At 46.3% G+C, this 14087-nt stretch overlaps 1 protein-coding gene across 1 annotated transcript in view; it reads right to left on the bottom strand.

The window, feature by feature from the left end:
- Nucleotides 1-14087, bottom strand: part of LOC118777879 (guanine nucleotide exchange factor VAV2-like) — a 172895-nt gene that overhangs the window by 11344 nt on the left and 147464 nt on the right. The window contains exons 10-13 of the mRNA XM_036529114.1: nt 4743-4842; nt 3589-3684; nt 1082-1150; nt 328-414 (exon numbers count right to left, since the gene is read on the bottom strand). Coding sequence (XP_036385007.1) covers nt 328-414; nt 1082-1150; nt 3589-3684; nt 4743-4842 — 352 coding nt within the window. The remainder of the gene's footprint in view (nt 1-327; nt 415-1081; nt 1151-3588; nt 3685-4742; nt 4843-14087) is intronic.

Genomic DNA, 14087 nt, shown 5'->3' on the forward strand with positions numbered 1-14087 from the left:
AACTGCCGATCACAAAAAGGCAGTGTACATTAGATTTGTGCCGTGAGGCGCAAATGAAATGGTTTACATAGGCGAGTAAATTCACGTGGAGCTGAAGCTTGCCAGCTCATGTTCCGGGTGAATAAATGATTTATCAGAGATGGGGAAAAATCGCGAACAAGCGAGACAGGTGGGGGGTGACGATGCGATTGCACGTCTCACAGAAGAGAACGCATTCCAGAAAATTCCGAGAGTAACGAGAATGGAACAAGTACGGGCACAGTGCGACTGAAGAGCTGCTCTCAAGGGCTCTTCTACTTGACACAATGAGAAGCGCTCTGTACTTACTAGGTTTTCTATTGAGCTCTGAAACTCGCTGATCTTCTTCAAGGTTTCGTTGTCCCTTTTCACCTCATTTATATACATGGCCAAGTCCTTTAGAGTGGGAGAAAAAAACGTAGTTAAGCAATTTCTGTATGGATCCAGTCCAGTGCTGGATCTTGGATTGCACTCAGCTGAAATGTGCCATGTGGGATTTGAACCCACAACCTTTTGATTAAAAGTCCATTACCATAATTACTGTTCTGCAACCTTGGAAAAGTAATAAATGTCAACAGAAGGTACAAAATTAAATCTAGAATGTAGGGATTATACTTCTAATATTTGCCAAAATAAGTATTACTAAGAATTACACAAAATAATAATTATTTCCATGTTTTCACATATCATTTAATCTGATACTGTGCCATCAATTGTACATTGTATGTTAAACTCTACAACATATTGATGCAATCACATTATTTGCATGGTAATATTTGATACACTGTCTAATATGCAATTCATATTTCAACATGAAATATATCTTCACATTTTGACTGATAGCCATTACTTATTATAGTACTACGCTGTACTGTAATTTCCAGTGCTCTATAGTTCATATAGGGCATCTACTGAAGGAAAAAACGAATGAATGATTGAATGAATAAGACTCCCGCCTGCTAAGACACCCTACAGCCCCGTATAAAACGATAACCCTGCTTTACGGGTCACCTCACCACCCTCCGGACGGAGGTGTGGATCCCAGCCCCGCCCCCTCGCTCACCTGCATGGCCTCCAGTGCCTCTTTCAGCTGCTGTCTCTCCGGCCGGTCGGCTGAGTGGCTCACCAGCTCCTGCAGGAGGGAGGGAGCACCACCACACACTCACCTCACACTCACCAGTGTTGTAAATGTTACTGTTTACTGTTACAACACGCTTAATAAATATGTTATTACATATTAACGACGCATGACTTATATATGAGCCAATTGATAAACAGACAGCTAGTGTTAAAGTTTGAGAGCCCATGCGCTGAGTACAGGCCTATTTGCTTGGAGTTATGTGCCATTAGTTTAATGGTAACATTATGCAAACTATTAAAATCCTGACACAAACTAACACATTTGAATGCTTCAGAAACTGTAAATGCAACAGTACACATACTTATTAGCAAAGTATGTCTACTACACTAAACAGGCAACCAAAAGACCGTAAGTACAATGAAAGAAGGTGATAAGATTTCGGAATGCCAATTTGGCCAGGAATTTGTCACTACATTTTATTTAACTATAAATATCACTGGTGATGTTTCCATTAAAAGAACTAGTCAACTTTCCGGAGTCAAAATGGAAAAACAGTGACACAAACTCAGCGGAAACAGGTAACAGGATTTTGACTTCCTAAACTCTGCCCTCCATGACGTTAGAGAGTCTGAATCCAGGTGTATTTGCAGGGCTTTGTGACAGGTAGTGTAATGCAAATGGGCCCTGTCAAAATCCTGACATTAATCCAAAGCAACAAAGTTGAACACAGCAGAAACAGGAAGCTCAGCAATAATACGCTTACATGAGCCTCATTCTTCCATGACTCACTTGAAATTCTCAGTTGTGCCACTCATTCGAAGGTCAGACTTGAACATCTTATTCATGTATAAAACATTACATATCACGCATCTCACATCTTCATACATGCAGTGCTGGGCTGTATAATGGATGTACCTCTACCTTGGCAACACTTGATACATGCAGTGTTTTTAAATAAGAAGTCCTTGAACAAGTGTTGACCTGGTGAATACACACCGCCCAAGGTGAACACAGGTACAGCAGTAGTTAGCGGTCAGCGAAGCAGAGTGCTGGAAAACGAGGTGTGACGCTCTTTGCGTTTGACCTGTTTGCTGGGTTTTGCACGCTCTTCCTCTCGCTTGTGACGCTTTTTTAGATACCTGTGGAGCGAGCAGAGTGTGTGTGGTGCGTACTCTCTGTGCTTGGGGTCCACCCGCAGCGTTACGCACTCACTGAAGTGGGTGCTGATACACTCACAGCAGGGCCCACACGCACTGCAGAGACACCCCCTCCGGCTGTACGCGCACATATCCACACACACACACACACACACTCTGAGAGGCAAGAGCCCGGAGCTACAGTGTACTCCTCCCCAAGCGTAGGACTCTGGAGGAATGAAATGGGACGCGTGTAATCTGATTAGCTCACGCTTAATTTAAATGCAGTGTCTAAAACGAGCTTGGGGTGATGGCTATTCCAGCCACAACCAGGAGGGGCAGTGGGGTGTGGAGGGCAAACTGCTGGCCTCCTAACCAAAAGGTGGCTCCACTCCCAGGTGGGACACTACCTTTCTAAGCAACGTCCTTAACCTGAATTCCTTCATTAAATGCCCTGCAGTGAGAAAGTGAGTAATGTGAGCTATGTTAGTTTCCCCCAGATAAGATCATCCGCTCAGAAAATAAATCAGGTAATGCAAAATACCCCCCCCCCCCCCTTTCCTCAACTGGCCCCCAGGCACCAAAACATCCACCTCTCCCCTGACTGTCATCATCAACTTTGTTTCAATAATTGAGCCGTCTGGTAAATTAATCATGGCCGGTATCATGTGACCTGTTTAGCATATGAGGGTGAGCGAGAGTGACTGGAGTGAGTGGGCCTCTGTGGGGCGTACAGGCTAACGCACCACGTGAATATTTAATCTTTGCATACAGGGCTCTGAGGCCGGGCTTTGGGGACGAGGGAGGGAAACTGAGACGCACGAGTTTGGCTGACACATTAAAGACCAGCCCCAGACGCTGAGGGAGACACCTGAGTGAGGGGACCTAAATAAACGCAACTCATATTTTTCCAGCGACACCCTTCAAAAGGAAGAAGTCACCTGCTGTAAACTTACCCACAGCAAAAAAAAAAAAAAAAAACACAGTTCCATGAAAGGAGCAGGCATTAAGGTCATGCTTTATGAGCATCGACTTGCGCTCTGTTATGCTGCATCAACACAGCCACTAAAATTGCATCAATATTAATATCGAAAGTAGGCATACTGTTTATATTGAACTGAACAGCTACAGTATCAAACAGTAACTCAAACTCAAAGGCTCAAAGAAAGCCTTTCTCTAAATTTTCAGAATCATTTGGCATTTTGCCAGATATTGCATGTGTCACTGGTGGCCTTTGGTGTGTACGGTATGTTGCTGTGAATTTCCCAGAATGCTCTGCAGGGGGGTCTGAGTGGATCACTTATGGGTCCGCCTTGTTTAATGGTTGGCACAATGCTGATGGCACTCGCTTACCTTCAGCAGGAGATGGTATTTCAGGACCCTCTGCATGGGAACCACCAGCAGATCCTGGAGTTTGAATTTCCCTTCCTGAACCTTCATAGTGCATTCCTACAACAACAACAACACGCAGCTTATTCCTACTGTTTCTGACCTTTCATCATCCGTTCCTACAGCTACATCCAACAGTTCATTTGTACTGTTATGTAACGTTAAGGGGTCATTACTGTGACCTCAACAGCTCAATTTTACTGTTCTGTAACCTCCAAGGAGCATTACTATGACCTCAACAGCTCAATCGTGCTGTTCTGAAACTTTCAAGGAGCGTCACTATGACCTCATCAGCTAAATTGTACTGTTCTGTAACTTTCATGGAGGATTATTGCAGCATGGATAAACAGCTTATTAAAATAATTGCTCAACCTTCACAGTGTATTCCTGTGACATTACCAACAGCTCATTCTCTTTGCCCTGAATCCTCACAATGCACTCCAAGGACAGACAGCTCACAGCATTGTGCCTGAATCTTTACAGTACATTTCAACATCAACAATAGCATCAGCTCCCTCACACTGTTCCTGTGCTCTCATACTTCATTCACACAGCCACATAAACAGCTGACTGTAATATCCATAGTGCACTCCCTACTAGAACACAAACAGTTCACTATTTTGCTCATGTACTTTTGTGGTGAATTCCAATGGAAGAGACAAACACAACATTCATACAGACAGATACTTGGCTATTGAGGAGAAGGTTGATTATTTTTATTAAGATTATCAGTTCAGGTGTCTGTCCCCTTTGGGAGCTAATTCTGATTTTAATCCAGTTCAGACGCCTGGCACATTCTCTGTGACGCTCAGACAGTGTGAGAGGACGACCAAAAAACATAATCCCCCTCTCTGCAAATTAGGAAGTCCTCATCATCATCCTGCAAGGATCTGCTTCTGGAAACACAAGCGCTCAGGGTCCCAGTAGACGCTTGTGGGGCGATTAGTAAATACCCCGAAAATTCGAGCCCAAGAGATGTACAGGAGGATTGCAGTGCAGCCCCTCACTGTCTGTGGCAGAATGAACCACTAGGATAACCCTAACCATACCTTCTCCGTAGGTGAAGGTGCAGCCCCACCCCCGAGGAACCTGTGAGGGAAATGGGTGCAGTACAGTACCTCCACCTTCGACCTGACATCCTCTCGCGTAGCGATGAGCTCGTCCAGAGTCTTCTGGGCATTTTCCATGTGGCTGCAGTACTGACCGTAGATCAGTAGCCTGTGGGGAGACACAGAAAAATCACACTGATAACAGGTTCTTTACCATGCATCGTGGCTGCTTTATGAGAAAATAAACCCAGGGAAAGTCCAGGAGGCACATTGAACTGGTATCTGCTTGGTGGACCCAACTAGTTAAAACACTTGATGTGGGTTTCATTACCATATATTTATTAACTTTCTTTCAAATTAATTTTAAAATCTTGACATGTGAGACATGTGAGCCCTTATGCAGACGCATGGGAGGAAAAAAGAAAACACACCCATACAGAAATACACTCAATGAAGGCTTGGATATCCCTCAGATCAATCATAATCAGAGAATCTGGAAATCACCACTTCCTCATTAAAGATCCCGATTTCAAACAGCTTTGAAGAAGACTCTGTTCTTTAAAAAAAAAAAAAAGACTTTTAAATTTGGGCTACTGAGAATAGGAGGGGTATATTTATCCCACTACACACTGTAGCAGGGGGGAGGGAGATTGAGAGAGAGACCAGTCAGTCTGGGAAGTAGTTCAAAGTCATGAAGCCTTAAGCATGGCATGGCGCTTGGCACAGATTTCCCTCTGACTGAAGTAGGGCACAGATGTGGGGGGGGGGGGGTGCTAAGGCGTGGGACAGCGCTGGCACATGCATCTCATCGTTAATCTCAGACGGGGCTGGCTGGCGTTACGAAGCACAGTCACCGTTTCCTTGCAGAGGCTTCGTGGTGGAGGAACAGTGGAAGATTCACAGGGTGCGCTTTCAGGACAATGTCAGCACCGGATCATTCCACAAATGTGTACGGTTCAGACAGGGGAAGTCTGGGAGGCAACAGCTGCAGAATCGAGAGTCCTGATTGGCCGGGATCACCCATGGCGATGGCAATGATAGCCTATCCCGGGCTCTGAGGCTTCGCTCGGGCACTCTGCTGTTTGGGACCCTCCTAAACCTGCCCGCTCCCATCAAGATAACGAGGCGCTGATTAAGCACTGATCGCCACTAAAAGGACCTCTCAGCTCCGCTCCTCAATGAGAATATTGATGAAGATTAATGGCAACCCCTTAGCAATTATGCCTAACCCTACTGTAGCCTCTCAGAAATTCACACCGACAAGTTGATATCCAGGGGTAGGTGCCAGAAAGCAGTTATAATAGCAGATGTCAGAGACGTAATTGAACATGAAGGTCTCCTTGCAAGGCAAATTTATCACTGAGCGTTTACGGTGCGCTGGTTGAAAGAGACACATTGTCTGTTTCATCCAATCCACCTTAAATTTGCAGCACTAAATTGCCTTTGGTGTGACTAAAGTAATGTGCGTCAACCCTTAATCACTCAACGCTGAGCCAGATTAGAGCTTTCAACTTCTGTCTTGAAAAGTAAAGATGATAGGGTAAGAAGAAACTCATACAGAATGAATTTCATAGTGTAATTATAGCATTACAACAGGCTAGAAATGTATTAATTTACCTGATGCTCATGCAGGCTTTGCATTCTCTCTATGCATATGTGTGTATGATTCCTTAGTGCTCAACAGTTAATGTGTGACATGAGAACAGGTATGAAAACATTTCTGATGCAATGCAATATTAAATCTAGTTAAATGAAGTCAGAGAAAATTAATATCACCCTGGTAACTCAAAGCTAATTACCCAACCGCGGCACATTGCACATTAAATATATATTTAAAACGTAATGTACCAGGAAGGGGGTACTTAGCTTTTATTTACCGGTGGGACATTTTCATTTGCTTTGACTTCATTCTGCCTCATAATTGCGTCTCTGCTCCTCGTCTTAAAGCCATTCTCATCATGGTGTGGTTCTAATGGCATCCTAATCATGCACCAGTTCTAATGCATTCTAATCATGTGGTGGTTCTAATGACATTCTAATCATGAAGGGATTCTAATAGCATTCCAATCATGCAGCGGTTCCGGTGACATTCCTGACAAAGGTGGCAGGAGTTTAATTACACAAATGCAGGGGGATGGGGGATCTGCACGTGCAGGAGAAGCTTCATGAGAAATGAGAATGTTTTCAACAGGACTTGGATCCACAAGAAAACTCAACTTGATGAATATAAGAGCCTAATTCAGAACTACTTTTGGAAGGGCCATAGGGTTGTAACAGGATGAATCAAAATGGAAGGGTGCTAAAAATCTACAAAAGGCGTCTGGATAAAAGAGGGTTAAAAATGCCCCAACAGTTCCACCTTTTGAATTTTGTCCGCTTCTTAATGTGAGCATTCACTATCAGGATTCAATAGTATGGCTACCATGTGATACTGCCTGTGTTCCATGACAACTCCAAGCCACACCAAAGCATGACTATGAAGAGTAAAACTTTAGGCCTGACCAGCTCAGGGTGCTGTAGGCTGTCCAGTGAAGACCCTGGCAGTCCAGACATTAACTTATCGTAATCTTAAACGAATCTTGATGAAATACAGCAGGTTTTTGTGTGTGTTTTTTTTCTCTACTTTCAAACTGAACTCCTTAACTTTGCATTGTACCCAAAAAAAAAGTGTATCGTAATGCTCAGTGCTGACTACTAAAATCCATGGCTGCCCAGCAGAAAGGACTTGCTCTCTATCTGAGAGAACAGCGGTGTGAGTTTTGCTGTAGTCAAACCTGATAACAGAGAGGACCTGACCTGCTGTTACCCCCGGCTTTGTCAGGTTCCATGACAGAAGGTATGTTTCAGGGGCTGATGATAATTGTCCGCGTCAAGGGCATGGATCGATCGGCAACCCCCTTGTTTCAGGAGAGGCCCCCTGACAGTTTGGGTGAGGCCTCTGCACTGAGGGGGGGGGTGTTATTGAATCACTGCTCATGAGGCAGCAGACAGCCCCGATCCCTCAATCGGATTAGGTGCAATATCCAGCAGGCCGCGTCCGAGTGTGACCGCCCCAGGGGAGGGGTGACTCTGATGTCCCCGCCGCTGGAGACCGCAGCTGGGAGTCTGGCATCCTGACACGCTGGCCCTGGTCACAGCAGGGGGTCCTGTGCGTATGCCCATCTGAAAATCCACAGTCCTCAAAACCGCAGCTTTCAAGGGGAAGGATACTGAGTCAGCCAGGCAGGCTGTGCCAACACAACCCTCTCCTGCTTCTGTCACTAGCAGCAGTGTAGCATAGTGGCTAAGGAGCAGGACTCATAACTGAAAGGTTGCTGGTTTGATTCCCTGGTGGGCCACCGCTGCTGTATACCTTCGCAAGGTCCTTAACCCACAGTTGCCTCAGTAAATATCCAGCTGCATAAGTGGCTGACACTGTCGAATCCTGTAAGTGACGTAAGCCGATCTGGATAAGAGTGTCTACTAAATGCCAATAATGTAATGTACAGTGTCATAGAACCGCTGCTTGTATCCTGTACGGCAATACTAGCTAAAATCTACCAGGAAACATTATATTATTGTGATTTAGCAGGTGCTCTTATCCAGAGAGACTTACACAGGCTACAGTAACTTTTTGGTTACAAGCCCTGCTCCTTACAGCTATGCTACACTGCTGCCCAGTCGTGTTGAAAATGATCAGTTTCCTGGCACCAAACGTTTAGCGCCCTTAAAACACGTACTATTCCCTGTGATTTGGGACACCCTCTGCACCCCCGTGTTGAGTAAATTGCCTTCGGGTCGTAGAAAATGCCTGCTTGCACTGCAGAATAAAAAAAGGTGCTCCAGTAAGTTTAATCCCAGCTGCCATAAACGTTCCCGGTGAGAAATGAAAAGGCTGTTTTTGGTCGTGCGCATGGGGCTTTTTTTGGCTGCCGCTGTCCTGTTTCCTGCACCGCTGCACGGCAGGTCTTCGTCCTTGTATTACACAGCACTGTTACGCTACTGCAGTGCCAGCACTTATTTTCTGTGTAGACTGCAGAAGGAATATCCTCATTAAAGAACAACCAAGCAGGCTAATCTAGCCATCAACAACGGCACTAAGGCACTAGGAGTTGCGACTGCCGACGTGGAGCGTGGTGGTCTTAGACATGGGCGGACAGGCAGAGGCTGGGGGTGTCGTTTTAATGGGCGCGGGGGTGGGGGGGGGGGGGGGGTTAATCCTGTGATGACACTTTCCCTCCCCTGCAGAACACCATCGCCTTTCTTCTTCTCCCAGTGGCACACACAGAACAATGGAGATGATTATAGACTAGCCACACGGGCAAACAGAGTCACCCTTTTACACAGAGAGGGGCTGACAGGAATCGCCTCACCACTCTGCCCTCCAACCCCTAGCCCACCTCCACCCCTGCCCCCAGCCCCCCCAATCCAAGCAAACCCCCCCCCCCTTCCCCCCTCCCCGAACCCCCCTGTCCCAGCCTCGGGGTTTGGAGTCTCCCGTCTGACTGGGAGCTGGATTAAAACCTTCAGGTTTTGATGGTTTTATTTGGAGGTGCAGGGAAGCAAGCAATGATTTGAAGGTGGGGGGGGGGGTGGCTAAAGAAAGGCACATCAGATCAGCAGTAGTCTCCTCTCTGATGTTGCTGGAAATGTTAAAACAGAAAAAACGTAGAGAGCCCGAACAGAACCACACTGATACTCCAAAACCCTGGCTAAAGGTACCAGGTAAGCCCCTCTGTAAAAAGACAAAAATTGAGATTCATTTCATACATTTCATTGACAAATTAACTGACACAGTTATTACTCCACAGTGCATTCAGCTGGACCGCTGCAAATTAAAAATTGAGGCAAACAGAATTAGCCATAATCACATTTAATACGAGTGGCATTAGGATCAGTCAGTCAATATTCCACTCAGTAATGTAGGCTGAATGCAGACAGAGGCGTCTCTAGGCACAGGCACAAAGAACCAGGCACAAAGTCAGCCCGGAAAACGCGGCGTTTTACGCCAGTCTTTCCCTTCTCCCGCCACGGGCAGCTGATATGTCACAGGAAAAGGCGGTGAAGTGAACCGAAATGCTCAGATCTGTGCAGTCATTTCTCGGGGACTCACTGGGGGAGCCGGAGCTTCAGGACTGAATTCACACTGACATACTTTACACTGACAACTGCAGCGGTGAAAAAGAGTCCACGGGTTTTTTTTTTTGGGGGGGGGGGGGGGGGGATGGGGTCGTTTGTCGATCACACATTGCCCAAATTCCCAAAAGTGGTACACGGAAAGCTTCGATACGAGGGGTGTGAGAAACCGAGTGCTGGGGACCGAAAACCACCCCCGCCCCAAACCTCCATGTTGTGGCACCACTCTGCTTTTTTGATTCATCGCCCCACTGGTGAAAGCACCCACCAACCCTGCTACATCATTACGGAAAACGCTGTCGCACACCTTATTCTGAGAAGATACAATTTAAAATAAACACCCCCCCCCCCCCCCCTTATGCCTCCATCTGGCCCTGGAGACGCCTTCACTTCTGAGGACAGTCTTACAGCAAAGCAGAAATGACAAGCTGTGAATGAGAGGTAATCATCTCTGACACTCAGCATAGAAACCCTCTCACTTCCCTTTATAACCGTTCAGTACCAAAAGACTTACAGTATTGCAACCGCAGAAAAAAAAGGCTGATGTTGAGGCCTATTCATCTCCAATTAAACTGGCCCTGAATGACTCAGAGTAAATTTAGGTTAAACGGCCTAGCACGCTGAAAAGTCCCATGAGGTACAGTAAGGCTGCTGTCTAAAGACGTCTCATAAAACCACACCCTCACAGCTGATCCTTAACAACGCCGTGGCCATTGTGAGGCGCTGACATTTGCGGAGCATCGTTCAACGCCATATGAAAGCTTCTCATTCATGTATTAATAAAAAAGTGGCTTTGTTGCAAAGGTCACTGGGACTTCCACCTGCAGATAACTCAATTAATTGAACTGACTGCAGCCCTTAGAGTGAGTGCCGGAGGTACAACTTCCTCTCAAACGGAAACACCTTCGGCTCCAGCGAATTCCCCAGGTCACTCCGCTCAGCTACCAAATGCAGCAGGGAACAGGACGGGATATAAAGATGCGGGAGGGCATGTCAATCAAACACAAAGATCATCAAGTGAAAGCACAAAACCCGCACGCATGAATGAATAATTCCCCAAGCATAATGGAAAACCCTGCCTTTGCCTGTCAGATCGATTGAAATTCTAACCTATCAATCACCTTATTTAGATAAAGAAAGCATAAACAGGCATTGTTGGTCTGAAATCCTGTTTCTTCAAACCATGGTGCCTTCCACAGCAGACAGTCAGTGCTCTCAATGCTGGCTCAGTGACTAAAGGTGCTCATTCTGAACGTTAGCTGAACCCTATAGCACTGCCATCAGCAACAACCACCAGGAGTCCATAGCTGTGAGACTCCGCCCTGCCACGCTAGAGTGATGTTATATTGGTGAAGGGTCCTCAGGCGTCTGCTTTACCAGTGTTTCTGAGGGACTAGTCAGATGCCTATTGGTTATTAGGCTGCTGACACCGAGACATTCTCCTCCAATCAGTGCTAACCCTCGTGTAGTGCCCTGTGTTGTTTTGGTGCTTCCTGTGCGGGTGCGGGAGGAGCAGCAGAGAATTGAGTGTGGCCTGGTCAACTGCTGATTCCACACCCGGGGTACGCAAGAGGGGGAAATAAAATCGATGCGCAGGCAAACAGGAGAAGTGTGGTGCATGGGTAAGGGCTTCCTGCTGGCCCGAAAGCCTGACTGAGTCACGGTGCAAGAGCAGGCAGCCATTGGGAAGAGATGCCTGCTGTCACTGCTGTGGCCCTCACTGACACACTACAGAACAAACAGAGCGGACTCACCCGAGGAAATAACTCAATCAGATCAGAAGGCCGTGTTACACAACCGCCCAAAAAACGCGCACACACAGAGGGAGAGAGGGGAGGAGGAGGTGCTGTCACACCCGCTCTCTCTGATGTAGCCCTCCGGCTCTTGGAACGCTGCAGCGAGCTAATTATACAAAGTCACAAATGGGACGTAGACATATCCAGCTTTTTCGGGATTTTGCACTGCTTCTCCAGCTTTTGAGTGGTCACATGTGTGTGTGTGTGTTTGTGTGTGTGTGCATGTATACATGTGTGTGCGTGTGCACGCTTTCATGTGGGTGTGTCTGTGTGTGTGAGAGAGAGTGAGAGAGAAAGAGGGGGAGCACTCAGAGTCGTCCCTCACCCCTGAATGTGCATGTGCATGTGTGTGGGTGTGTCTGTGTGTGCACGTGTGCGTGTGCATGTGTGTGCGTGTGCATGTGTGTGCGTGTGCATGTGTGTGTGTGTGGGTGTGGGTGTGTCTGTGTGTGCACGTGTGCGTGTGCATGTGTGTGCGTGTGCATGTGTGTGTGTGTGTGTGTGTATGTGTGTGTATGTGTGTATATCTGAAAGAGAGAGAGGGGGAGCGCGCAGAGCCGCCCTCACTCCTGAACACGTGTTGCGATTATCACACCGCTGTCCCAACACGCCGCGGATAGGGAGGCTACATGCGGACACTATTCAGCTGCTTTTGGCAGGACCCTGTGTGACGACTAGCTTCTGAGGTCAGGAGAGCTGGATCTGCACTCGCATTCCAGGACAGCAGACGTTCCTGCATGCTGTTATTAAGAAAGCAAGGCCCATCATTATCATTACTTACACTGAAAAGGGCAGGATCTCACAGCTCACCAAAATGTACAGGACGCAGAACGCCCCACAGCTGCAGCGTGGAGTAGTTCAGACACAGAGGAACGCTCCCTGTGCCGTCTTTGCAAAGGCAACGTTTTATTATGTACATTATTGTCATCCAGCAATTCAGCAGGCACTCTTGTCCAAAGCAACTTACACAGGTTACAATTTTTCTAATGTTATACATTTGTACGGCTGGATATTTACAGAGGGAATTCTGGGTAAAGTACCTTGCCTAAGGGTATAGCAGCAGTGCCACAGAGGGGGAATCGAACCAGAGACCTTTTTTGATTAAAAGCCCCGCTCCTTACCACTAAGCTACACTGCCGCATGACTTAGATCATGACTGTTTGGACAAACCCTGTGCTTAATCACAGAGAAAACTTCACCACCCAGAAGATGACTGGGATTGTAGGATCCAACTGGAGAGAGAAGCGTGCACTCCATCTCTCCTGAGATGGAGGAGATGAACCATTTGTGAGACAGACAGACAGACAGAAAGACAGACAGAGAAAAGAAGAGGAAGAAAGACTGTGACGTGGTAGCTTTATTTCTGAAGACTCTCTCATTCTCTTCTCTCAGACACAGTCATCTGTCCTAAATGCCAGGAACAAGAACAGCGGGCAGAAGGACAAGCATCCCAGGGAAAACTGGTCAGATTACCGGCTGATCTGACTTTGATACCACAAACAGCTTTTTGCTGAGACACTCCGGATCCTGCAGCGCTCTGCCACCAGTCCCTTTCCTGTCTGATCCAGGCATCCCTCCTCTGAGTGCAGCTGCCACCGAGCAACAGGAAGACAGACATCTCCTGTGCGGGCAGCAGTGTGTCACTGTGGGAAGGAGCAGGTCCTCCAACCCAAAACGTTGCCAGTTTCATCCCCAGATGGGGCCGTTGCTCTGTTGAGCAAGCAAGGTGTTTACCCTGAATCGCTTCAGTAAATATGCAGCTGTATTAATGGATGACACGGATGAGGGGTGCCAGCTAAGCAAATACGTAATGTAATCTCTACTGTCATCACACGCCCAGCAAAACCAAACACAAGCTGCAATCCAAACACCAGCCACAAAGAAATAACATTACATTTACAGTACTAAATATTAAATTCACTGTACTCTGAATGATATATTAACCACAACAAAGATAATGAATTCACAGTACTCTGAATGATATATTAGCCACAACGAAGATAATAACTTAACCAAACTCTGAATGATACATTAGCTACTACAAAGATTGATATTAATTTCACAGTAGTCTGAATGATATGTTAGCCTCAGCAAAGACAATGTTACATTGTCACAGTGCTCTGAACAGTATATATCAACCACAACCAAGATAGTATGAAATTCACAGTGGTCTGCATGATATATTAGCCACAACAAAGATACTATTAACTTAACAACTTTCAATGATATATCTGCCACAAAAAAACAGATTAAGCACATCTGGTTACAGAGCACCCAGGGCTGTTCTTACTTTTCAGCTCTTTACCTTGCAATTTTGCAACTTTGATACATACTTAGATTTAGAGCTGGAAATGTACCTGAAGCATTTCTTATTACTAACATGTTTTATGTACAACTCACATTTTTACACAGTGTCCATTTATACAGACAGATATTTACTAAATCAATTCAGCAATAAAATAAGGCAGTGAGAACCGCTGATTTGCAAATGCTTGCTACAGTG

This window comes from Megalops cyprinoides, chromosome 5, assembly GCF_013368585.1.
Source record: "Megalops cyprinoides isolate fMegCyp1 chromosome 5, fMegCyp1.pri, whole genome shotgun sequence".
In the NCBI taxonomy this organism is placed as follows: Eukaryota; Metazoa; Chordata; class Actinopteri; order Elopiformes; family Megalopidae; genus Megalops; species Megalops cyprinoides.